Source organism: Ranitomeya imitator, chromosome 1 (genome assembly GCF_032444005.1).
Source record: "Ranitomeya imitator isolate aRanImi1 chromosome 1, aRanImi1.pri, whole genome shotgun sequence".
Taxonomy (NCBI): domain Eukaryota; kingdom Metazoa; phylum Chordata; class Amphibia; order Anura; family Dendrobatidae; genus Ranitomeya; species Ranitomeya imitator.
Genome location: NC_091282.1, coordinates 957096765 through 957121166, shown reverse-complemented (window position 1 = coordinate 957121166; position 24402 = coordinate 957096765). Strand labels below are relative to the sequence as shown.

The following is a 24402-nucleotide window of genomic DNA, read 5'->3' as shown; positions in this document are numbered from 1 at the left end:
GTGTTAGGTTTTCCTAAGGATGGTTGTTTTTTTAAAGATTATGTCGATAACCCCAAAAAGGCCATTTGCACCACCTGCCAGGCCAGCATCAGCAGACGAAACTTCTTACCAGCCTGACTACCACCAGCATGATCAGGCACATGGCAGCAAAGCACCCGCCTTTGTGGGCCGAACCCCAGGGTCCAGGAAAAGTGTCTGCAGGTGACACCACTGCTTCTTCCGCTGTTGTGCATGCAAGCCAATCCCCTGTCCGAAGATACCTCCTGCCCTGCACCTGTCATTGTACACACTCAACTAGCACCATCATCAATCATGTCCACATCCTTGTCCCAGCACAACGTTCAGTTGTCCATACCCCAGTCCTTGGAATACAAGCGCAAATACGCAGCTAACGCCCCACAGGCTACACTACTAAATTCACAGATTTCACAGCAGCTAGCACTCGAAATGTTATCTTTTAGGCTCGTGGAGATGGATGCTTTCTGCAACCTGATGGCGACGGCCATTCCTCGTTACTCAGTCCCCAGCCTCCACTATTTCTCCCAGTGCGCCATCCTTGCATTAGACAAGCACGTGTCCCACAACATTACCCGTGCCCTCAACAATGCAGTTACTGGGAATGTCCACCTAATCACGGACACGTGGACAAGTGCTTGTGGCTAGGGACGGTACATCTCGCTGATGGCACACTGGGTTAACATAGTGGAAACCAGGACCCAGTTGGACCTTGGGATGGAACACGTCCTCCCGACGCCGAGGATTGCGGGCCCTAGGTCAATCAGGGTTGCCCCCACAGTCTAGAGCTCCTGCACCTCATCCTCCTCCTCTTCAGCCTCCATCTCCAAAAGGAGCACATCAGTAACAAGCTGGAAGCACTGCAGCACTGCCTCAGCCAAGCGGCAACAGGCTGTGCTGAAGCTAATATGCTTAGTTGACAAACCGCACAATGCTGAAGAGTTGTGAACAGCTCTGAAAGAGCAGGCAGATCTGTGGCTGACACCGATGAACCTTCAGCCAGGCATGATCATGTGTGACAATGGCCAAAACCTAGTGGTGGCTCTGAGGCAAGGCAAGCTCACACACGTACCATGCCAGGCCCATGTGCTTAACCTCGTGTTTCAGCAGTTTCTCAACACCTACCTGGAGCTGCCAGATCTGCTTGTCAAAGTATGCCACCTGTGTGCCCATTTTAGAAAGTCAGCTACAATTTCACCGCCCTTGTCATGCTTCAGCAGCATTTGCAGCTTTCGGCTCACCAACTGGTGTGTTATGTCCCCACGTGTTGGAACTCTACACTGCAGATGTTGGAAAGGATTTGTGAGCAGAAGAGGGCAGTTGTTGACTACTAGCATCAACAAGGCCATCGGTATTCAGTTTAGACTCCTCAAATAAGAACTCAGGAGTGGACATGGATGTTAGACATATGTACCATTCTCCAAAACTTTGAGGACTCCACCAAGATGGTGATCGGCGATTATGCCATAATTAGCATCACCATCCCACTTCTCTGTGTTCTGAAATGCTCTCTGCTCACAATCAAAGAGGATGCATTGCACGTGGAGCACGATGAGATGAAGCAAGGAACCATGTAGGGTGATTACAAACAGCCCAGCCTCATCTCATCCCAACGTGGACTCGGTGACAATGAGGAAGAGCAGGAGGAGGCAGAACAGGAGCTAGTTTCATGTGCTATAGACGGTACTCCCTGCACAACTGCCATACCCCCTGTTCAGCGTGGATGGCCTGAGGACAGGGATGAGGAGGAGAGCATGGTCAGTTGTCCTCTTGGTGAGGACACGGAAGTCTTGCCTTTTAGCAGTTTGGCACGCATGGCTGAGTTTATGTTATGCTGCCTTTCCCGTGACCCTCGTGTTCTCAAAATTATGGGTGACAGTCATAACTGAATAAATCCTATATAGAAAAGAAATACCAAAATATACCGTATATACTCGAGTATTAGCCGACCTGAGTATAAGCCGACCCCCCTAATTTTGCCACAAAAAACTGGGAAAACTTATTGACTCGAGTATAAGCCTAGGGTAGAAAATGCAGCATTTACCGGTGAATTTCAAAAATAAAAATAGATGCTCCATACCGTTCATTATTGCCCCATAGATGCTCCATATACAACTGTGCTATATAGAATGCTCTGCACCGTTGATTATGGCCCCATAGATGCTCCTTATAATGCTGTGCCATATATGCTCTGCACCTTTGATTATGGCCCCATAGATGCTCCTTATAATGCTGTGCCATATATGCTCTGCACCTTTGATTATGGCCCCATAGGTGCTCCTTATAATGCTGTGCCCCATATATGCTCTGCACCTTTATGGCCACATAGATGCTCCTTATAATGCTGTGCCCCATATATGCTCTGCACCTTTATGGCCCCATAGGTGCTCCTTATAATGCTGTGCCCCATATATGCTCTGCACCTTTATGGCCCCATAGATGCTCCTTATAATGCTGTGCCCCATATATGCTCTGCACCTTTATGGCCCCATAGGTGCTCCTTATAATGCTGTGCCCCATATATGCTCTGCACCTTTATGGCCCCATAGGTGCTCCTTATAATGCTGTGCCCCATATATGCTCTGCACCTTTATGGCCCCATAGGTGCTCCTTATAATGCTGTGCCCCATATATGCTCTGCACCTTTATGGCCCCATAGGTGCTCCTTATAATGCTGTGCCCCATATATGCTCTGCACCTTTGATTATGGCCCCATAGGTGCTCCTTAGAATGCTGTGCCCCTTATATGCTCTGCACCTTTATGGCCCCATAGGTGCTCCTTATAATGCTGTGCCCCTTATATGCTCTGCACCTTTATGGCCCCATAGGTGCTCCTTATAATGCTGTGCCCCATATATGCTCTGCACCTTTATGGCCCCATAGGTGCTCCTTATAATGCTGTGCCCCATATATGCTCTGCACCTTTATGGCCCCATAGGTGCTCCTTATAATGCTGTGCCCCATATATGCTCTGCACATTTGATTATGGCCCCATAGGTGCTCCTTAGAATGCTGTGCCCCTTATATGCTCTGCACCTTTATGGCCCCATAGGTGCTCCTTATAATGCTGTGCCCCATATATGCTCTGCACCTTTATGGCCCCATAGGTGCTCCTTATAATGCTGTGCCCCATATATGCTCTGCACCTTTGATTATGGCCCCATAGGTGCTCCTTAGAATGCTGTGCCCCTTATATGCTCTGCACCTTTATGGCCCCATAGGTGCTCCTTAGAATGCTGTGCCCCTTATATGCTCTGCACCTTTATGGCCCCATAGGTGCTCCTTATAATGCTGTGCCCCTTATATGCTCTGCACCTTTATGGCCCCATAGGTGCTCCTTAGAATGCTGCTGGTGCTGCCATAACAAAAAAAAAAAATCACATACTCACCTCTCTTCGCTCAGGACGCCGGCGCTTTCAATAATTACCTGCTCCTCTGCGGCTCCGTCTCCAGCACTGACGCTCAGCAGAGGGCGCGCACTGACTACGTCACAGCGCCCTCTAACCTGAGCGTCACTGCTAGAGGACGCTGCAGACGGAGCCGGAGCGAGGAGCAGGTAATTATAGCGCTGCGCTCCCCTTACCTGCTGCGGCGCGGTCCCTGCAGTCCCTGGCTTCTCCGGCGCTGCAGCTTCTTCCTGTAATTGAGCGGTCACATGGCACCGATCATTTACAGCAATGAATATGCGGCTCCTCCCCTATGGGGGTGGAGCTGCCTATTCATTTCTGTAATGAGCGGTGCCATGTGACCGCTCAGTGCAGGAAGAATCTGCAGCGCCGGAGAAGCCAGGGACTGCAGGGACCGCGCTGGGAGCAGGTAAGTATAACTACACAGCCCCCGCTCCCCCTCACCTGCTGACACCCGGGTATATGACTCGAGTATAAGCCGAGAGGGGGACTTTCAGCCCAAAAAAATGGGCTGAAAATCTCGGCTTATACTCGAGTATATACGGTATTGATAATAACTCAACAAAAATAAATATTCAACAAAAAGCATATACCCTAAAAAGAATATTTACTGGCAAAAAATACAAACAATATTTTTATTAATAATTCAAGTCGCGGCCCTTTTTCATATTTGCGTTTTCGTTTTTCGCTCCCCTCCTTCCCTGAGCCATAACTTTTTTATTTTTCCGTCAATATGGTCATGTGAGGGCTTATTTTTTGCCGGACAAGTTGTACTTTTGAAAGACACCATTGGTTTTACCATGTCTTTTACTAGAAAACGGGAAAAAAATTCCAAGTGCGGTGAAATTGCAAAAAAAGTGCAATCCCACACTTGTTTTTTGTTTGGCTTTTTTGCTAGGTTCACTAAATGCTAAAACTAACCTGCCATTATGATTATCTAGGTCATTACGAGTTCATAGACACCTAACATGACTAGGTTATTTTTTATCTAAGTGGTGAAAAAAAATTCCAAACTGCTAAAAAAAAAAAAAAAAGTGCCATTTTCCGATACCCGTAGCGTCTCCATTTTTCGTGATCTGGGGTCGGGTGAGGGCTTATTTTTTGCGTGCCGAGCTGATGTTTTTAATGATACCATTTTTGCGCAGATACGTTCTTTTGCTCGCCCGTTATTGCATTTTAATGCAATGTCGCGGCGACCAAAAAATTCTGGCGTTTCGGATTTTTTTCTCGCTACGCCGTTTAGCGATCAGGGAATACGAAGCGGTTGCGAAACGTGCGTTGGAGTGGTGTGTGAGGGGGCTGTGACACGCATATGCTGGTTGGTATACACGGCTTAAGGGTATGTTCACACGTTCAGGATTTCCATCCTTTTTTTTTCCTGACTGTTTTTTAAAAAACTGCAGCTCTTGGCAGAAAACGCAGGTCCTTTTTTTGGTCCTTTTTTGGTCCGTTTTTTGATGCGTTTTTTGATGCGTTTTTTTGATGCAGTTTTCTAGCCAGAGTCTGTGTGTTTTCTAGGAATTTTTTTAGGGTTAAAATGGCTGAAAATACCCTAACCCTACCCCTACCCCTAACCCTAACCCTACCCCTAACCCTACCCCTAACCCTACCCCTAACCCTAACCCTACCCCTAACCCTAACCCTAACCCTAACCCTACCCCTAACCCTAACCCTACCCCTACCCCTATTCTAACCTTAGTGAAAAAAAAAAAAAAAAAAATTCTTTATTTTTTTTATTGTCCCTACCTATGGGGGTGACAAAGGGGGGGGGGTGTCATTTACTATTTTTTTATTTTGATCACTGAGATATAACCTATCTCAGTGATCAAAATGCACTTTGGAACGAATCTGCCGGCCGGCAGATTCGGCGGGCGCACTGCGCATGCGCCCGCCATTTTGCAAGATGGCGGCGCCCAGGGAGAAGACGGCCGGACGGACACCGGGACACCGGGTGAGTATAAGGGGGGGAGATTAGGGCACGGGGGGGGCATCAGAGCACTGGGGGGGGGCATCGGAGCACTGGGGGGGGCATCGGAGCACGGGGGGGCGGGATCGGAACACGGGGGGGGCAGCCACACTCCGCCCACGCACTTCCGCCCGCTCCCCGCACTTCCTGCTGCAGCGGTTCTGCACATCAAACCGCAGTAAAACCCGCAGATATATTTTTGATCTGCGGGTTTTACTGCGGTTTGGACCTCACAATGGAGGTCTATGGGTGCAGAACCGCTGCGGCTCCGGAAAAAGAATTGACATGCTCCTTCTTTTTTCCGGGAGCTATTCAGCGCGTCTTTTTTTTTACAATTTCCGGACCATGTGCACAGTGTGTCCTGTTTTCCATAGGGTACAGTGTACTGTACCCTGCATGGAAAACAGCTACGGAACCGCAGCGGCAAAACCGCCGCGGTTCCGCGGTAAAAAACGCACTGTGTGAACATGGCCTTAAAGTTTTTTTGCTGTTTTATCTGTGCTCATTTTCTGGTTATATTACTGATATTGTTATCTTGTTCAGTACATTTAGTGGGTTTGGATTCTGTCAAATGCTATTTCAACACTTCTGATATATTATTGATTATTGATTACAATATATATTTTATATATATTCCTTTTTTGCTGCATCATTGGAATGATAATATAATGCTTCACTCTATTTTTACCATATAACACACTTGCTATAATGATATGTATAAATATTGATTAATTATTTTAATTTTAATTATCACTGATATTTTTTTAACTTTTTTAATTACACTTTTTTAATTATATTTATATCACATATCTTTATAAATTTACCATTATACACATCTTCTTTTGTTTTATGATTCGTAGTAATTTTTTACACAGTTATTTTTTTACACATTTATTTTTCACAGATTTTTTCACCCTTTTTTTAGTTCATATTATTTATACACATATATTGTCAGTTTGCCACTGATGCATCAATTATAGGATCTCTTGTGGATGTGCATTTGACTAGTGTCGGATCTCATTGAACTACTTATATATTTGGTTTATGTACGCATGTTGAGACTGTAAAGGAATTATATTTTTTATTTTTTATTTTTATTGTATATCAATTCTTTACATTTTATATATGTTACTGTTAATAATTTTATTTATATGTCAGCCGTGATATCATTTCATTTAATATATTTTATATGATTATATTTGTATCCACTTGGTATATATTTTTGGTTGTTGTATCGATTGGCTCTTGCGTGTCGTAGCCCCCCTCACATACTGGTTTATATTTTATCCATTATTTTTGTTCATGATATATTTTATTCTGGATTAATTATATATATATATATATATATATATATATATATATATATATATATATATATATATTTTAATAAAAATGTTATTAATTGTGTTATGTCCTTTTTAAATAATAAAAATTATTAATAAAAATATTGTTTGTATTTTTTGCCAGTAAATATTCTTTTTAGGGTATATGACAGTCATAACTGGTTGGTGACACTTCTAGACCAACGCTACAACGAGAACTTTCTATCTCTTATTCCCGAGGTGGACAGGTCTACAAAAATGGGGCAGTACCAGAAGGCCCTTGTTGCGGATTTATAAAAAAAAATTCCCATCTGAAAACACTGGCAGCAGAGGTCACAGTTCGTTGGACAACCAAGCAGTACAGGTGAGAGAGACACCACTCCAATCCAGCAGAGGCAGGGGAACACTAGCAAAGTTCTGGGAGAGTTTTCTCAGACCCACCCATCACACAGGCAATGAGGCGCGGGGTACTGTCACAAGGAGTTCAAAGTTTGGGAAGATGCCGAGGGAGTACCTTGCTGACTGTACCAACGTCCTCCGTGATTCCCCTGTGCCTTATAATTATTGGGTATCCAAGCTGGACACATAGCATGAACTGGCTCTCTATGCCTTGGAGGTCCTGGACTGCCCTGCCGCTAGCATTTTGTCAGAGCGGGTTTTTAGTGCCGCTGGTGGTATTATAACTGATAAGCGCATCCGTCTGTCAACTTCACATCCATACATGGATATACGCTTCCTGATTTTGGCTAATTGCTGTTGTCCTCCTCCTTCTCCTCATCCTCAACCACCATATCACCAGGGTAACCGTGGTCCGTGATGCAACACCCACATAATTATTTTAAAAGTTTTTATGATGCCCATGAAAAAAATGGTTATACAGTATATTCATGTATACCCCCCAGGGGTAAATGTTTGTCAGCCCATACACTTAGTGCATGGGTATTACAAGTATAGGAGACCCCTTCCTTTCTAACGAGAACATTTTTTTATGAGGCTCTCCTCCACGTCTCTTCCAAGGGGCATTGTAGTGCCTTCAAATTTCTGGCAGTCCCTGCATTCACTGCATAGCCAAACAGTATGGGAGAACCTCTTCCTAATAATGGGAACATTGGTTTCAAGAGGACCTGCTGTACGTCTCTTCAAAGGGGTACAATTTTTTGCAGCTCTTGCATTCACTGCATAGGCAAACAATATGGGAGTTCCACTTCCTGAATGTGATATGGCTGCAGTGCAGTTTAGTGCAACCTCCACTACTAGCGCAGCAACACTGAACAGGTGCCCAGGGGTCACAGGTAACAAAAGAGTGGTCAGATGAGCAGAGTCAGAAACTGTCAGGAGCAGAAGTACCAGAGGTCACAGTATGCACAAAGACAGAGACAAGCCAGAAGTCAGAGCCAAACGGGAGTGCGATATACAAAACGTGAGACGTAAGACGAAGTCAGGGTACAAGCCAGAAGTCAAAGCCCGTTGAGGAACGAGGTATCAGAAACGGAAAGCAAGAGGTGGGGTTCAGAGATCAGGCTGAGTCATGCACTGTAAGGAAAACCACCAGACGAACACTAAGTCAGAGAACGGGAACGGGTCTCACACAAATACGGGAAGTCAGAGGCAGAACGATCACCAGGGTAAACGGGTCAGTTGCTCTAGCCTGAAAGCATGAACTATCACTGATGCTAGCCAGCAGACTGCAAAGGACTGAATAAGCCCAGCCAGATCCAAAACGAGGCAGAGGGTGTTAACCCCTGCATGGCCAGTCCAGAGAGGAAATAACAGAAAACAAACTCCGGACTGGCTTATGACACTAATAATGGGAACATTGTTTTCAGGAGGCCCTCCTGTACTTCTCTTCAAAGGGGTATTGGGGTGCCTCTAAATTTTGGGCAGGCCTTGCATTCACTGCATAGGCAAATAGTATGGGAGAACCACTTCAAAATAATGGGAACATTGTTTTCAGAAGGCCCTCCTGTACGTTTCGTCAAAGGGGTTTTGTTGCGCGTCCAAATTTTTGGCAGCACTGCCACTCACTGCATTTGCAATAACAGTATAGGAGACCCACTGTTTAATAATGGAAACAACAAAGCATAGCCAGCTGATGGCTCTCTAGGAATAGTGAGGGCTGACTGCTGGCCCTTTAAGAATAGTAAAGGCCGCCTGATGGCTCTATAAAAATAGGCTTTGTGACTTTCAGAATCCCTCCTTCATAAATGAAACAGGATGTGTCTGTTGATGTGTCACACACTAAATGGCCAGATAAGATTGTAAAATTTTAAAATGACATTTCCCAGTGAATGCGTTTTTCATAATTGAAAGCAATGCTAAAGTTCAAAAATGCATCAACAACGCTACGTGTGAACATAGCCCAAGGTGTGGAGGAGCATTTCTGTTTTTGATTATTTATTTTGCCTTATATACAAGTCATTACACTGGAAAGGTTTCGCTTTTGTATGTTTTATTGTGAGTCTGTAAAAGTGGCGTAAGACTCTGACAACATTGTTCACAGCAGTGACCTGGGAGTCAGAAATGCTTCCAGGCCTCTTCCCCATGCTGTTCCCATGTCATTTGAGCACTGTCCCATCAATTTCTGCAATTTATATTCCCTCTGAAGAAAGCCAGGGGGGCCGCAGGAAAAATGCTTGAGTTTCCCATAGACTTACATTGGGCTCGTTGCTCAGGTCGAAGTTGCATCATAACTGGACAGAATGATTTCACAGAAGTGTGATTGACTTGGAGTGATATTGTGTTGTTTAAGTGTTCCCTTTATTTTATTGAGCAGTGTATATATTGTGACAAAGTCATTGCAAAGTCAAGTGATGGAGGGGAGATACGTTTCACAGGGGCTATTAGATTCAGTGATTTGAAACTCAGAAGATTCCTCCAGCACACTATTTGTTGAGAGGGGTTAATTTACCATTTTACAGGTGCGAGTGTGATCCAGCTTATCTACACCCCAGGGTGTGGGCTAGAGCTTAAATAGTCAGCCTCCAGAGGCATTCAGTGGTCAGTAGGGCTGGAGAGAGGAACTCCAGCGCTTTGTGTCCTGAGAAGGAAAAACTGAACCATGAGTGGCCATTATCCAGAGCTGGGTGCAGAGACTGGATACCATTTCAATTTGTTTTCTTATTGTGTCTGAAGGGCTGTGTTTTTTTTCACTTCATGTTGGTTTATGCCACATGTATAATAAAGCAACAGAAGATTTAAAGAGAAATAATCTAACTCTGAGGGCAGTGTAGTGAGTTGATATACCACTGTATATATTTTTTTTTTCACACAGCGGGTAAAATAAGTATTAAACACTTCACCAATTTTCTAAGTAAATATATTTCTAAAGGTGCTATTGACATGAAGTTCTCGCTTGATATTGGTGACAAGAAAATGACACAGGGAAAAAGTATTGAGCACGCTTACTGAAAGTGACTTAATACTTCGTACAAAAACTTATTGGTGATTACAGCTTCAAGACAACTCCTGTATGGACAAACTAGTCGCATGCATTGCTCGAGTGTGATTTTGGCCAATTCCTCCACACAAACACTCTTCAAATCCTGAAGGGTCAGTGGGCTCCTTTTATGAACTCTGAGCTTTAGTTCCTTCGATAAAAGTTCTATTGAATTCAGGTCAGGTGACTGTCTGGGCATTTCTAGCAGTTTTATTTTACTTCTCTGAAATCAATTGAGAGTTTCCTTTGCTGTATTTTTGGGACCATTGTCTTACCGAAATGTCCACTCTCGTTTCATCTTCATCATCCTGGTAGATGGCAGCAGAGTTTTATCAAAAATGTCCAGGCACATTTGTCCACTCATTGTTCCTTCAATTAACATTTTTCAGCCTATAAAATGCACCTGAACATAAGAGGCACACAAATTTTAAGAAGGAAGATAGAGAAAAAAATGTGTCAAATGGGGGTCCGTCTTACAGTCCAAATTCAGTTTACCCAGGGGGGGGGGGGCGGATTGGCAGCGCTGGTAGAGCGGGTCACAGGGGTTGTTCGGCAACACACATCCATTGCTGAGATCCGGTGGCCTCCTGGAAATCTCATCCCCGGCTGCTGCGGCAGGTTCGGCGGTGCTCAGTGGTTCGTGGGTTCCGCCGACATTTTGTGGAAGCCCAGAGCCCCTGCACTTCCATTGCTGTAATGCAGAGCCTTCCAGGAAAATGGCTACCAGAGGTGCCACATGCGCAGCTTGAGATCTCGGGACTGAGATCTCGTCTCCCGAGATATCGTTGCAGAGATCTCAATCTGTGCATGCGCCGCCTCCATTGCAGTAATAGATGTTCGGGGCTCCGGGCCTTCGCAAAATGTCAGCGGAGCCCCCACACCACTGAGCAATGCCGAATACTGCGACACCAGGCTGGGATGGGAGTGAGATCATCGCCCTGCAGTGTCAGACCACCACAGAATCACCTGACTCCTACTGCCGCCACACTACCGGTAAGTATATTCCAACTATAAGATGCAACCCCATTTTCCCCAAAAAATTATTGGGAAAAAAAGTAAGTCTTATAGTCCGAAAAACACTGTATATCAAGTTTGCCAGTGCTGTATGCTAAAAAAACAGTCCCAAACGGGATGTTTCCACCTCCAAACTTCACTGTTGTTACGGTGTGTTTGGCGTAATAGGCAATGCCTTTTGGCCTCCAAAAATGGTGTGCAATATGTTAGTCAAAGAATTCAATTTTGGTCTCATCTGACCAGACCATATTCTTCCAATATTTCAGAGGCTTGTCTAAATGTTGTTGAGCAAACTTTAACCATGCTTGAACATGCTTTTTGTTCAGCAATGGAGTCTTGCATGATGAGTATGCAAACAGACCTTGGAGGTTGAGTGCATTACTTATAATTTTCTTTGAAACAATTTTACCTGCTGATTCCAGGTCTTTTTGGTTGTCCTCGGATCGAAGACAACTATTCTGATAATTCCTGTCTGAAATACAGCGGGGAACACCTCGCCGAGGCTGGTTTATGGCTAAATGATGTTCTTTCCACTTCCAGATTTTGGTCCTTACAAAGCTCTCTGGAACTTTCAGTAGTTTAGAAATTATGCATCCAGTGCCATCAGTATGTTTTGCACCAATAAGGTTTCAAAAGTCTTGAGAAAGCTCACTGGTTTTACCCATCGTGAGATTTTTCTCATGTGGCATCTTGGTGATGAGACACCTTTTTGTAGGCATCTGTTGAACATACCTGATATTTCTGCCACTTTGTGAAAATAATGTTTTCTAATTACTGTTAGACTTCAGCTGTTGTCATGACTTTCATGACTTTCCATAGCTTTTTTCACCTCTCTTTCTTTATGTGTTCAATACTTTTTCCCTGTGTCATTTCTCATTATTATAGGCTAAAGATGTAGCACCCGGTAGTCCAGTATGTTGCCACGAGTCGGCTATAGTAACAAGGTCAAATGATGTAAACCAAGGATTTTCTTTCATTATACTGGCTACAAATGATCATGAGGCAACATCTTTTGAAGCCAATATCTCTGACCTGGAGGAGTCCCAGGACAACTTTGGAACTGCCCAGCTCAGACACTTAAAATGCTAGAAGGTACTCTGCAAAATCTAAGTGTGTTAAATGATGTTCCCCATCTCAATCTCAATCTCTGAATGCACTGCCTCCAGTGGCCAATTTCCTGAGACCCTCCGCAGTAAAAAGAATGGGAAGTATGGGAACTCACAACATTTTCTGAAATCCTGGAGCCTTGCACCACCAAACACTCTCTCCTCCCAGACCCGATCCCGCAGTATTGCTCCACTCCTGCTGCCACCAGCTTCCTGCGGCAGTAACCCTGCCTCCCGAGCCCCCACTCCACCACAAGAGCCCCTAACCTACCATGAAAGCACACTATAAGACGCAACACCATTTTAGTAAAATAATTATTTTCTTATTTTCCTCCCCCAAAAATTTGTGGTTCCTATGGTCCTGTGCATCTTATAGTAATATAGCAAAATACAGAATACTGTAGCAAAAATCATGTCTCTTAAAAACAGCCAACAAGAAGCTAGTGTTCACAGGGGTATTGATGATAGACAGTAGAGTCTTTAGCAGATCCCAGGATGTCATGGAAACTCATTGGTGCCACGTGATTGCATCATGGAGGTGCATTGAGGCACTGTAAAATGAGATGGCAACAGCATTTTACAAGTTAATAACCACTCTGCTCCACATTCTGCTGTTAGAGGCAGATGATGGCTAACAATCACAGCCATCATCTGCCTGCAAAGTCAGGGAGCAGACATAAGATGTAACTGGAAGTACGATGGCTTAGTGGTTCAAATGGCGTAGTGGTTCAAATCTCACCAAGGACAATATCTGGAAAGAGTTTGTATGTTCTCTTCGTGTTTTTGTGGGTTTCCCCCAGGTTCCCTGGTCTCCTCCCCCACTCCAAAGACATACTCATAGGTAATTTAGATTGTGAGCCTCAACAGGGACAGCGAAAATAATGTCTGTAAAGCGCTGTGGAATATGATGGCGCTATATAAGAAAAGCATAATAATATATAAGAAAAGCATAATAACTATATGTCATATGTTGGTAAGGGGTTAAATACTTATATTCTCCAGAAAAAAAATAATATATTTTATCACATTTTGAAGAACCTTGCATTGTGCTGTTCTGTTATTCCACTTGGACATTTCCAAATAAATTGATAACGAGCTGTAACGGTTACCATTCAACTAGTGAAAGGGATGTGTCCTTGCATAGAGTTAGCTGACAACATTTAATGGACATTCATGACACGATATCATGGAAATTTGTATACACCGATCACTGAGCACTTGCTACAGTGAACAAAACAATGGAGGAAGCAGAGGAGATTTTAATAGAAGATCTTAGTGAAATGGGAAAGTATTTTCAACAATGGAGGCTAAAGCACAATCCATCAAAAACAGAAGTTTGTTGCTTTCATTTACACAACTCAAGCGCTAAGACTGAACTTATTGTATATTTTGAAGGTCAACTTGTCAAACACGATTTCAATCCTAAGCATTTAGGCGTAACCCCTGATAGAAGCCTAACCTTCAAATCTCACTTGGTTAAGACAGCACAGAAACTGAAAGCACGCAATTATATTATTCAGAAACTCTGTGGATCCTCTTGGGGATTCTTCAACATTTGTCTTGAGAACGTCTACCCTTGGCTTGGTGTACTCTGCTGCAGAATATTGTGCTCAGTATGGTGAATAGTAGTCACATGACTGCAATTGACACTCAGCTGAACAACTCTATGCGCATAATATCTGGTGTCATCAGACCTACGCCTGTCCACTGGTTACCTGTCTTGAGCCATATCGCACCTGAAAACCTGAGAAGACAAAAGCTCCTACTTAAAGAATACACCAAAGTAGTGAAAAATGAAAATCTCCCAATACATCAAAATATCCAAGATGATGAAATACAGCGACTGAAATTAACACATACACCCTTTCGAACTGCAGTTACTTTGTATGAACATGATTTTTATTTAGAAGAGAAATGGCGAGAACTTTGGGTCAGTGCAGTAGATGGTGAGCTTCAAACGTTTCCTCACTTTCAAAATCCACCACAAGGCTTCAACCTACCAAGGAAAACCTGGGTTACTCTGAATCGTATCAGAAAAACTTTGGTGTCTGCGCAGATCTTATGCATAGGTGGGAAAATCTGACTCTCCTGCCTGTGACTGTGGAGCTGACCATCAAACAATTCAGCACATTGTTGAGGAATGTCCCCTCAGATCTTACACTGGTGACAAGAATGATTTCTGCACTGGAAATGACAATGTTATTATATACATAGAAAATCTTAACCCCTTACTGACATCGGACGGTATAGTACGTCCGATGTCAGCTCCCCCGCTTTTATGCAGCGCTCCGGCGGTGAGCCCGCATCAAAGCCGGGACATGTCAGCTGTTTTGAGCAGCTGACATGTGCCCGCAATAGTGGCAGGTGAAATTGCGATTCACCCGCCACTATTAACTAGTTAAATGCCGCTGTCAAACGCAGACAGTGGCATTTAAGTACCGCATCCGGCCGGGCGGCCGGAAATGACATCATCGCCGACCCCCGTCACATGATCGGGGGTCGGCGATGCTTCTCCATTGTAACCATAGAGGTCCTTGAGACCTCTATGGTTACTGATCGCCAGTAGCTGTGAGCACCACCCTGTGGTCGGCGCTCACAGCACACCTGATTTTCTACTACATAGCAGCGAACAGCAGATCGCTGCTATGTAGCAGAGGCGATCGAGTTGTGCCTGCTTCTAGCCTCCCATGGAGGCTATTGAAGCATTGCAAAAGTTAAAAAAAGTTAAAAAAATGTGAAAAAAATTAAAAAAAATATAAAAGTTTAAATCACCCCCCTTTCGCCTCAAAATAAATCAATAAAAAAAAATCAAATCTACACATATTTGGTATCGCCACGTTCAGAATCGCCCGATCTATCAATAAAAAAAAGCATTAACCTGATTGCTAAACGGCGTAATGAGAAAAAAAATCAAAACGCCAGAATTATGTTTTTTTGGTCGCCGCGACATTGCATTAAAATGTAATAACGGGTGATCAAAAGCACGTATCTGCACCGAATTGGAATCATTAAAAACACCAGCTCAGCACGCAAAAAATAAGCCCTCAACCGACCCCAGATCATTAAAAATGGAGGCGCTACGAGTATCAGAAAATGGCGCAATTTCTTCTTTTTTTTTTTAGCAATGTTTGGAATTTTTTTTTCACCACTTAGTTAAAAAATAACCTAGTCATGTTAGGTGTCTATGAACTCGTACTGACCTGGAGAATCATAATGTCAGTTCAGTTTTAGCATTTAGCATTTAGTGAACCTAGCAAAAAAGCCAAAACAAAAAACAAGTGTGGGCCAAAAGCAAAAGAAAAAAGTGAGCTGCACAGCCTTCCTTCTTCCGGCAGATCAGCAGCAGTGAGTAGTGACAGACTGGCTTCAGTATAGGGGGTGCTCGCATGGAAGATAGATGCAAACATGTGGATAAGAACAGAAAAGCACTCACCCATCTGTGGTCCAATTCTTTATTCAAAACATGAAAAAATACAGCCTTGCGGTCCGAGGGAGTGCAGATGGACGGGAGGTGAGCAGGTGAACGACGACGGCCGTTTCGCGCTGATCCAAGCGCTTCTACGGGAGACCCGCTTGGATCAGCGCGAAACGGCCGTCGTCGTTCACCTGCTCACCTCCCGTCCATCTGCACTCCCTCGGACCGCAAGGCTGTATTTTTTCATATTTTGAATAAAGAATTGGACCACAGATGGGTGAGTGCTGCCGCATTTTCTGTTCTTATCCAAAAAAACAAGTGTGGGACTGCACTTTTTTTGCAATTTCACCGCACTTGGAATTTTTTTCCCGTTTTCTAGTACACGACATGGTAAAACCAATGATGTCGTTCAAAAGTACAACTCGTCCCGCAAAAAATAAGCCCTTACATGGCCAAATTGACGGAAAAATAAAAAAGTTATGGCTCTGGGAAGGAGGGGAGTGAAAAACAAACATGGAAAAACGAAAAATCCCACGGTCATGAAGGGGTTAATATTCGTCTCTGTTCCTTTTCAATCCCTGTTTATTGTTTGTTATTCATTCTTACATGATGTTAAAAAATATGTTCATACGATTAAATAAAAATTTAATGAACAGTGTCAGAGGTAAAACTCCAACTAGTTATCAATTTATTTATGGATTTTTAGAAGGAATAACAGAGTAATGGGACCATGCAGTTATCTAAGACAAAATTCTCCAGAATTGTTACATTATGGGGAATACAAGTCAGGAGTCAGGTGATCTGGCAATTCCCCTAAAAGGCTCAGTTAATATTTACATTATTTTTCAGTCAGGTTTCCCTTCTCCATTATGCAAACTGTAAAACGTAGGTCAATATTTGCAAATTTGTAGTTATCACTGACAAAATAAAAATAAGAAACACAATTTAGCAAACTATTAAAACATTAATTATGTTCACGCATGCACAAAACATTGGTTTATGAAGAAAATCAACATCAAAACGACTTTTATATTATATTTTCCTTTTTCTTATTCATTCCTTTGTGGGGATAGTATTAACCCTTGTAAAAAGTAAGCACCCAAACATCTTGTTCATTTCCTTTAATTGCCTCTTCAAATTAATATTTTGCTGATGCAGTAAATCTTGAATGTTAGTTTTACTTACTGTCAATAAAAATCTTTTGTCTTTACTCACATACGGTATGTTGAGTGGTTCCATGGTGTTTGCCACATACTGGGCATACATGTAATTAATTTTGCTTACATCATATTCTCTGTTAAAAAAAAAACCATTGATATTAGTAAATTAAACACTTATATAGAGAATAAAAGATATAGAAAAATAAAAGATTAAACTCCCAAAACTTTGATACAGTCAAATCTAATTCTTTATTTTAAAGCAAGATCCATCACCATATTTTAAAATCCAAACTGTATACATTATTAAACTTATCTCACAGATCTGATGAGGCTGGTATACTTAGAAAAGTCTATGTCAGAATGACTCTATAATTCTGGCATTAAGAGGAGAATTTCATGAGTCTAGTGTGGAATGAAATAGCTCATGAGTGTATTCAACCTCTGCCCACCCTGCCTGACTGAAAGCTGCAGCTTGTACTGAGCAGTGTGAAAGCTCAGCAGCAGAGAAGATGACTCAGAGGAGCTGTCAATCATCTTAGCTGGGAGGAAATTGAGTAAAAGTTTAAAAATGCAATTTACAGCCATTCTAACATGAATTTTCAAAGTACATGAAGCATCCTTTATAAAGATTTACGACGCTGCTTGAAACTTTACGAACCCTTCAGAATTTTCCATATTTCGGCATAAGTATGACTTAATACTAGGTTAGATTTTCATACAATTTCTAAAAGTAGATAGAGAACCAAATAAAAAATAATGAGTCAAAAGTAATAAACTTGATCATTTTTCTCATTTAAAAAATGACAAACTTGTTTGCGAGTGGCAAAAGTATGTGGAGCTTTAGGGCTAGCAGAAAATTTTGGCCAACACTACTGGTTCATCACCCATCTAGACCCATGCTACAAAACGAGAACTTTCCATCTCTCCTTCTCGTGGTGGAGAGGTCTAATAAAATGATATAGTACCAAAAGGCCCTAGTTGAAGAATTATTAGAAAAATTCCCATCTGACAACACTGGTGGCAGAGGTCAAAGTTCCTTGAATAACCAAGGAGTAGAGATAAAGGAGACACACACCAGATGCAGCAGAGGCAAGGGTACAGTATCAAAAGTCTTGGACAATTTTCTCTGATCCTCCCAGCACCCAAGCCATGATGCGCAGGGTACTCTGACAAGGAGTGAAACGTTTTGGAAGGTGCTGAAAAAGTACTTTGCCGACCATACCATCATCCTCTGTGATTCCTCTGTGCATTACAACTATTGGGCATCCAAGCTAGACACATGGCATGAACTGTCCCTCTACATCTTCGAGGTCCTGGCCTGCCCTGTTTCCAGCTTTTTGTCAGAGCGGGTTTTTAGTGCTACCGGGGGTATTATAACCAATAGGTGCATCTGTAACATGGCGGCCCGGGGTGATAGTCATGGGCGAGTCCCTTAAGCAACAGACAGTGGGCACCCCGGCACCTTGCACATGAGAAGATGAGTGAAGTCCCAGTCCTGTGGTACAGTTACCTCACACGTTCACTTCGGTTGCAGGGGGCCAGATCTCAGGAAACACCACAAGCCACAGTTCGGTTCCAATGGTTAAACTTTACTGAACAGTCACACTCGTGACATGGTACAAAAAAGGCAATGTTTCCTATCATTTCCCTGTGGCCTCAGTATGTTGCACACCATCAGCTCCTATCCTGGTCCTGAACCCCATATTGGGGACAATCCAATCCCACAGAGCCAGTGTCCGTCCACGCTGCCCGTCAAGCTAGGGTAGTTTTTGTCCCTGCCCGACCGAGGGATTCTCTGTCCCAACTATGGAGCATGTCTCGTCCTGGGCAAGCCTGCCCGGGCTCTGTGCTGCCTATACTGGACTTGCTTCTCTTATATCCCTGTGGCTCTGAACTGCCCTGCTCTAACTCCTCCCAACTGTTTAAGCATTTTGTAACCCATTCTGTCCCTGAGCTAAAACACATAGGTACAAATAGGAGACTTTGTATAGTTGGTGCAGAAGATCCTGGTCTCTTCCATTACAGTAGATGTGAAACACTCCATTATATTCCCCAGCAGGGTTGATGAAATAACAGTAATTGATGCGGCTACGTTAAACTAATAGCTTTTTTCAGAGTTAAATCAAAAAGATTCTATTCTTTAATAATGCTGCTTTTATCTGCAATTCGTGTAGGGTTAGCTGTCACAATAGGGGGTAACGTATTACAGGCATGTACAAGTAGTCAGGGATTATTGCCTTATAGTCCTTGCTGCTGCAACCTAACCAAAAAATATCAAGGTAACTTCTAGTCTATTCCCTATTAATACCGCTGTTAGCTGCGTTTAGTGTAGGGATAGGTGCTAGGTATCATCTGCTGGAAATGAGTGTTCATTCTGATCACCTATATATCTTCCACAGTCCATAACTTGATTGTTTTTCTCCATCTCATTGACAGAATCGTGTTTTTTATGATGATCTGTACTCAGAAATTCACCAAAGTTTCTCTATAGCATGTGTATGTAAGAGATAGTGGTGGGAGACTTTATGCTACTGTAGGTTGAATTACCACTTCAGAACACTGCAGTGCTTTGTTTCCATTCATTTCTGGGTAGTTGTTGAAGTATGTTTGGGGTCATTATCCTGCTGGAAGACCCATGAACTAAGATGTAAACCCAGCTTTCTGACAATGGGCACTACATTTCGACCCTAAATCCTTTGGGAATCTTTACATATCATGATGCCTTGCACACTATCAAAGCACCCAGTGCCAGAGGCAGCAGAATAACCCTAAAATATCTTTGAATCTCCACCATATTTGACTGTAATGACTGTGTTATTTTATCTATCATCTATCTTGGTCTAATCTGTCCACATGATGCCTGCTGGCCCTTTAGTAACAATAAAGGCCGACTGCTGGCCCTTCATCATAGTGAGGGCTGTCTGATGGCCCTAAAAAAACGCCCCCAAAAAACGTTGTGACTTTCAGATTCCCTCCTACATAAATTAAACAGGATGTGTCTGATCATGTCTCACACAATACAATCCCAGATAAGGTAGTAAAATGTTAAAATTACAATTCCTGGTGAATGTTTTTTTCCACCATTGAAAGCAATGCAAAAGTGCAAAAACACTACGTGTGAACATAGCACAAGACGTGGAGCAGCTTTATTTTCTCTTATTTATTTTGCCTTATATTATTATTATTATTTATTCATATACAAGTCATTATTATCCTAGAAAGAATGTTTTCTAACATTTTTTTCAGTAAAATCCATTTTATCTTCTGTTTTGTATGTTTTATACAATGTAATATAAACGTAAAAGTGGCGCAATACTCTGACAACATTGTTCCCATCAGCAACCTGGGATTCAGAGATGCTTCCAGGAGTTTTCCCCATACTGTTTCCATGCCATTTCAGCACTGTTTCGATTGATTTCAATAATTTTTAGACCCCGCCATACCTAAGGGGTGAACAGGGGGCAGCAAAAATGAGAGTTTCCCATTTACACACGTGGTCAAAATTATTGGTACCCTTCGTTTAGGCCATGTGCACATGATGCGGATTTAGTGCGGATCCGCAGTGGGTTTTTCCGTGCAGAAACGCTGCAGATCCGCACTGTGATTTACGGTACAATGTAAATCAATGGGAAAAAAAAAAAGCTGTGTAGATGGTGCGGAAAAATCCGTGCGGAAACGCTGCGGATTTAAAAGAAGTGCATGTCACTTCTTTTGTGCGTTTCTGCACACTTCCATTATAGAAATCCGCAGTGGTAAAAACTGCAGCAAATCCGCAGCATTTCCGCATAAAAACTGAACAAAATCCGCGGCAAATCTGCACCTGCGGTTTCTGCCAGGAGATGCGGATTTTGTGCAGAAAATTCTGCACCCCATTCCGCAACCCCATTCCACAATGGTCAAAGAAATAACTTGAATCTGACAAAAGTAATAATAAATAAAAGAGCTATGAAAATGAACAAATGAAAGTCAGACATTGCTTTTCAACCATGCTTCCACAGAATGCAAAAAAAAAACAACTTCTGAAATAAGCCTGGACAGAAGTGATGGTACCCCTGAAAATAATGTGACAAAAGGGACATGTTATATCAACGTGTGTCCACTATCTAGCTTCACAGGTGTCTACAATCCTGGAATCAGTGAGTGGGCCTGTATATAGGGCTACAGATACTCACTGTGCTGTTTGGTGCATGGTGTGTATCACACTCAACATGGAGCAGAGGAAGCGAAGGAAAGAGTTGTCTCAGGAGATTCGAAAGAAAATTATAGACAAACATGTTAAAGGTAAAAGTTATAAGCCCATCTCCAAGCAGCTTCATGTTCCTGTGACTACAGTTGCATATAGTATTCAGAAATGTAAGATCCATGGGACTGTAGCCAACCTCCCTGGACGTGGCCACAGGAAGAAAATTGATGACAAATCAAAGAGACAGGTAAAACAAATGGTAAAAAAAGATCCTAGAAAAACTTCTAATCAGATTAAAGCTCAAGGAACATGAAAGTCACCATCCATCGTTGTACATATATGCTAGCCACCTTAGGGAGAGACCCAAGTTGGGCTAAATGTAGCGGGACGAAAGAGACCGAAAAGCCCTCTACTTAAAGGAAATACATAGTGGATGCTTTCCTGAAATGGAAAGTACTTGCAAGCAGCATAATACAAAGAATAGCAGGTTTACCCAGAATCCTTTGCAGTAGGCGGAGCTATGCAAATCATCTATTTCCACCCCAGTCTAATCCACAGCGCTTGGAACCGCCAAGCGTGCAATGCTGCGGATTAGTTTCTAAATTTACACAGCCAACCAATTCCTACCTGTGGACACGTGTTTCGGGCTTTAGGCCCTCATCAGCACAGGGCTGGAATTGGTTGGCTGTATGGATTTGATGATTTGCATAGCTCCGCCTACTGCAAAGGATTCTGGGTAAACCTGCTATTCTTTGTATTATGCTGCTTGCAAGTACTTTCCGTTTCAGGAAAGCATCCACTATGTACATCCATCGTTGTATGAGCTAAAGTGGACTTCATGGGAGACGACCAGGGAGGACACCATTGTTGAAAAAAAATCATAAAAAAGTCAGACTGGAATTTGCCAAACTACGTGCTGACAAGCCACAAAGCTTCTGGGAGAATGTCATATCGACAGATGAGACAAAAATTGAACTTTTTGGCAAAGCACATCAGCTCTATGATCACAGATGTAAAAATGAAGCATATCAAGAAAAGAACACTGTCCCTACTGTGAAACGTGGAGGAGGTTCTGTTATGTTCTGGGGCTACTTTGCTGCATCTGGCACAGGGTGTCTAGAATCTGTGCAGGGTACAATTAAATCTAAACACTAGCAAAGGATTCTAGATAGAAATGTGCTGCCCGGTGTAAGAAAGCTTGGTCTCAGTAGCAGGTCATGGGTCTTGCAACAGGATAATGACCCAAAATACACAGCTAAAAACAGCCAAGAGTGGCTAAGAGGAAAACATTGGACTATTCTGAAGTGGCCTTCTATGAGCCCTGACCTAAATCCTATCTGGATTCTTTAAAAAACAAAAACCAGGATGCCACAATATAAAGACCCAAGCAATATCATAACGTTAATGGAGAGATGCATTAACCCCTTTCTGACATCTGACGTACTATCCCGTCGAGGTGGGGTGGGCTCGTATAGCGATCGGCTATCGCAGCTGACATCTGGCACAATGTGCCAGGAGCGGTCACGGACCGCCCCCAGCACATTAACCCCCGGCACACTACGATCAAACATGATCGCAGTGTTCCGGCAGTATAGGGAAGCATCGCGCAGGGAGGGGGCTCCCTGCGTGCTTCCCTGAGACCCCCGGAGCAATGTGATGTGATCGCGTTACTGCGAGCATCTCTTACCTCCTCCTCCCTGCAGCAGGCCAAGATCCAAGATGGCCACGGGGCTGCATCCGGGTCCTGCAGGGAGGTGGCTTTGCAGCGTCTGCTCAGAGCAGGCGCCGGGAAGCCTGGGGAGTGCACGTCAGATCGCTGATCTGACACAGTGCACAGCAAAGTGTCAGATCAGCGATCTTACACTATAACATGATGCCCCCCTGGGGCAATGTTATAGTGTAAAAAAAATTTTAAAAAATCCCCCCCCCCAAAAAAAAATAGATTGTTCCTATAAATACATTTCTTTATCTAAATAAAAAAAACAATAAAATTACACATATTTAGTATCACCGCGTCCGTAACGACCCCACCTATAAAACTAGTTAACCCCTTCAGTGAACGCGGTAAAAAAAACGAGGCAAAAAACAACGCTTTATTATCATACCGCCAAACAAAAAGTGGAATAACACGCGATCGGATATAAATAACCATGGTACCGCTGAAAACGTCATCTTGTCCCACAAAAAACGAGCCACCATACAGCATCATTAGCGAAAAAATAAAAAAGTTATAGTGCTCAGAATAAAGCGAGGCAAAAATAATATTTTTTTCTATAAAATAGTTTTCATCGTATAAAAGCGCCAAACCATAAAAAATGATATAAATGAGGTATCGCGGTAATCGTACTGACCCGAAGAATAAAACTGCTTTATCCATTTTACCAAACGTGGAACGGTATAAACGCCTCCCCCAAAAGAAATTCATGAATAGCTGGTTTTTGGTCATTCTGCCTCACAAAAATTGGAATAAAAAGCGATCAAAAATTGTCACGTGCCCGAAAAGGTTACCGATAAAAACGTCAACTCGTCCCTCAAAAAACAAGACCTCACATGACGCTGTGGACCAAAATATGGAAAAATTATAGCTCTCAAAATGTGGTAACGCAAAAAATATTTTTTGCAATAAAAAGCGTCTTTCAGTGTGTGACGGCTGCCAATCATAAAAATCAGCTAAAAAGCATGCTATAAATAGTAAATCAAACACCCCTTCATCACCCCCTTAGTTAGGGAAAAGTTTAAAAATTTAAAAAATGTATTTATTTCCATTTTCCTATTAGGGTTAGGGCTAGGGTTAGGGCTAGGGTTAGGGCTAGGGTTGGGCTTAGGGCTGGGGTTAGGGTTAGAGTTAGGGTTGGGGCTAGGGTTAAGGCTACAGTTAGGGTTGGGGCTAAAGTTAGGGTTAGGGTTGGGGCTAAAGTTAGGGTTAGGGTTTGGATTACATTTACGGTTGGGAACAGGGTTGGGATTCGGGTTAGGGGTGTGTCAGGGTTAGGGGTGTGGTTAGGGTTACCGTTGGAATTAGGGTTAGGGTTGTGTTTGGATTAGGGTTACAGTTATAATTGGAGGGTTTCCACTGTTTGGGCACATCAGGGGCTCTCCAAACGTGACATGGCGTCCGGTCTCAATTCCAGCTAATTCTGCGTTGAAAAAGTAAAACAGTACTCCTTCCCTTCCGAGCTCTCCTGTGCGCCCAAACAGGGGTTTACCCCAACATATGGGGTATCAGCATACTCAGGACACATTGGACAACACCTTTTGGGGTCCAATTTCTCCTGTTACCCTTGGGAAAATACAAAACTGGGGGCTAAAAATAATTTTTGTGGAAAAATTTTTTATTTTATTTTCACGGTTCTGCGTTATAAACTGTAGTGAAACACT

The 24402-nt window shown here is 43.0% G+C and overlaps 1 protein-coding gene across 2 annotated transcripts in view; it reads right to left on the bottom strand.

Moving 5' to 3' along the window:
* Window positions 1-24402, bottom strand: part of PDE5A (phosphodiesterase 5A) — a 518628-nt gene that overhangs the window by 182834 nt on the left and 311392 nt on the right. For both annotated transcript variants that reach the window (XM_069743739.1, XM_069743740.1), the window contains exon 8: window positions 16867-16975. In XM_069743739.1, coding sequence (XP_069599840.1) covers window positions 16867-16975 — 109 coding nt within the window. The remainder of the gene's footprint in view (window positions 1-16866; window positions 16976-24402) is intronic.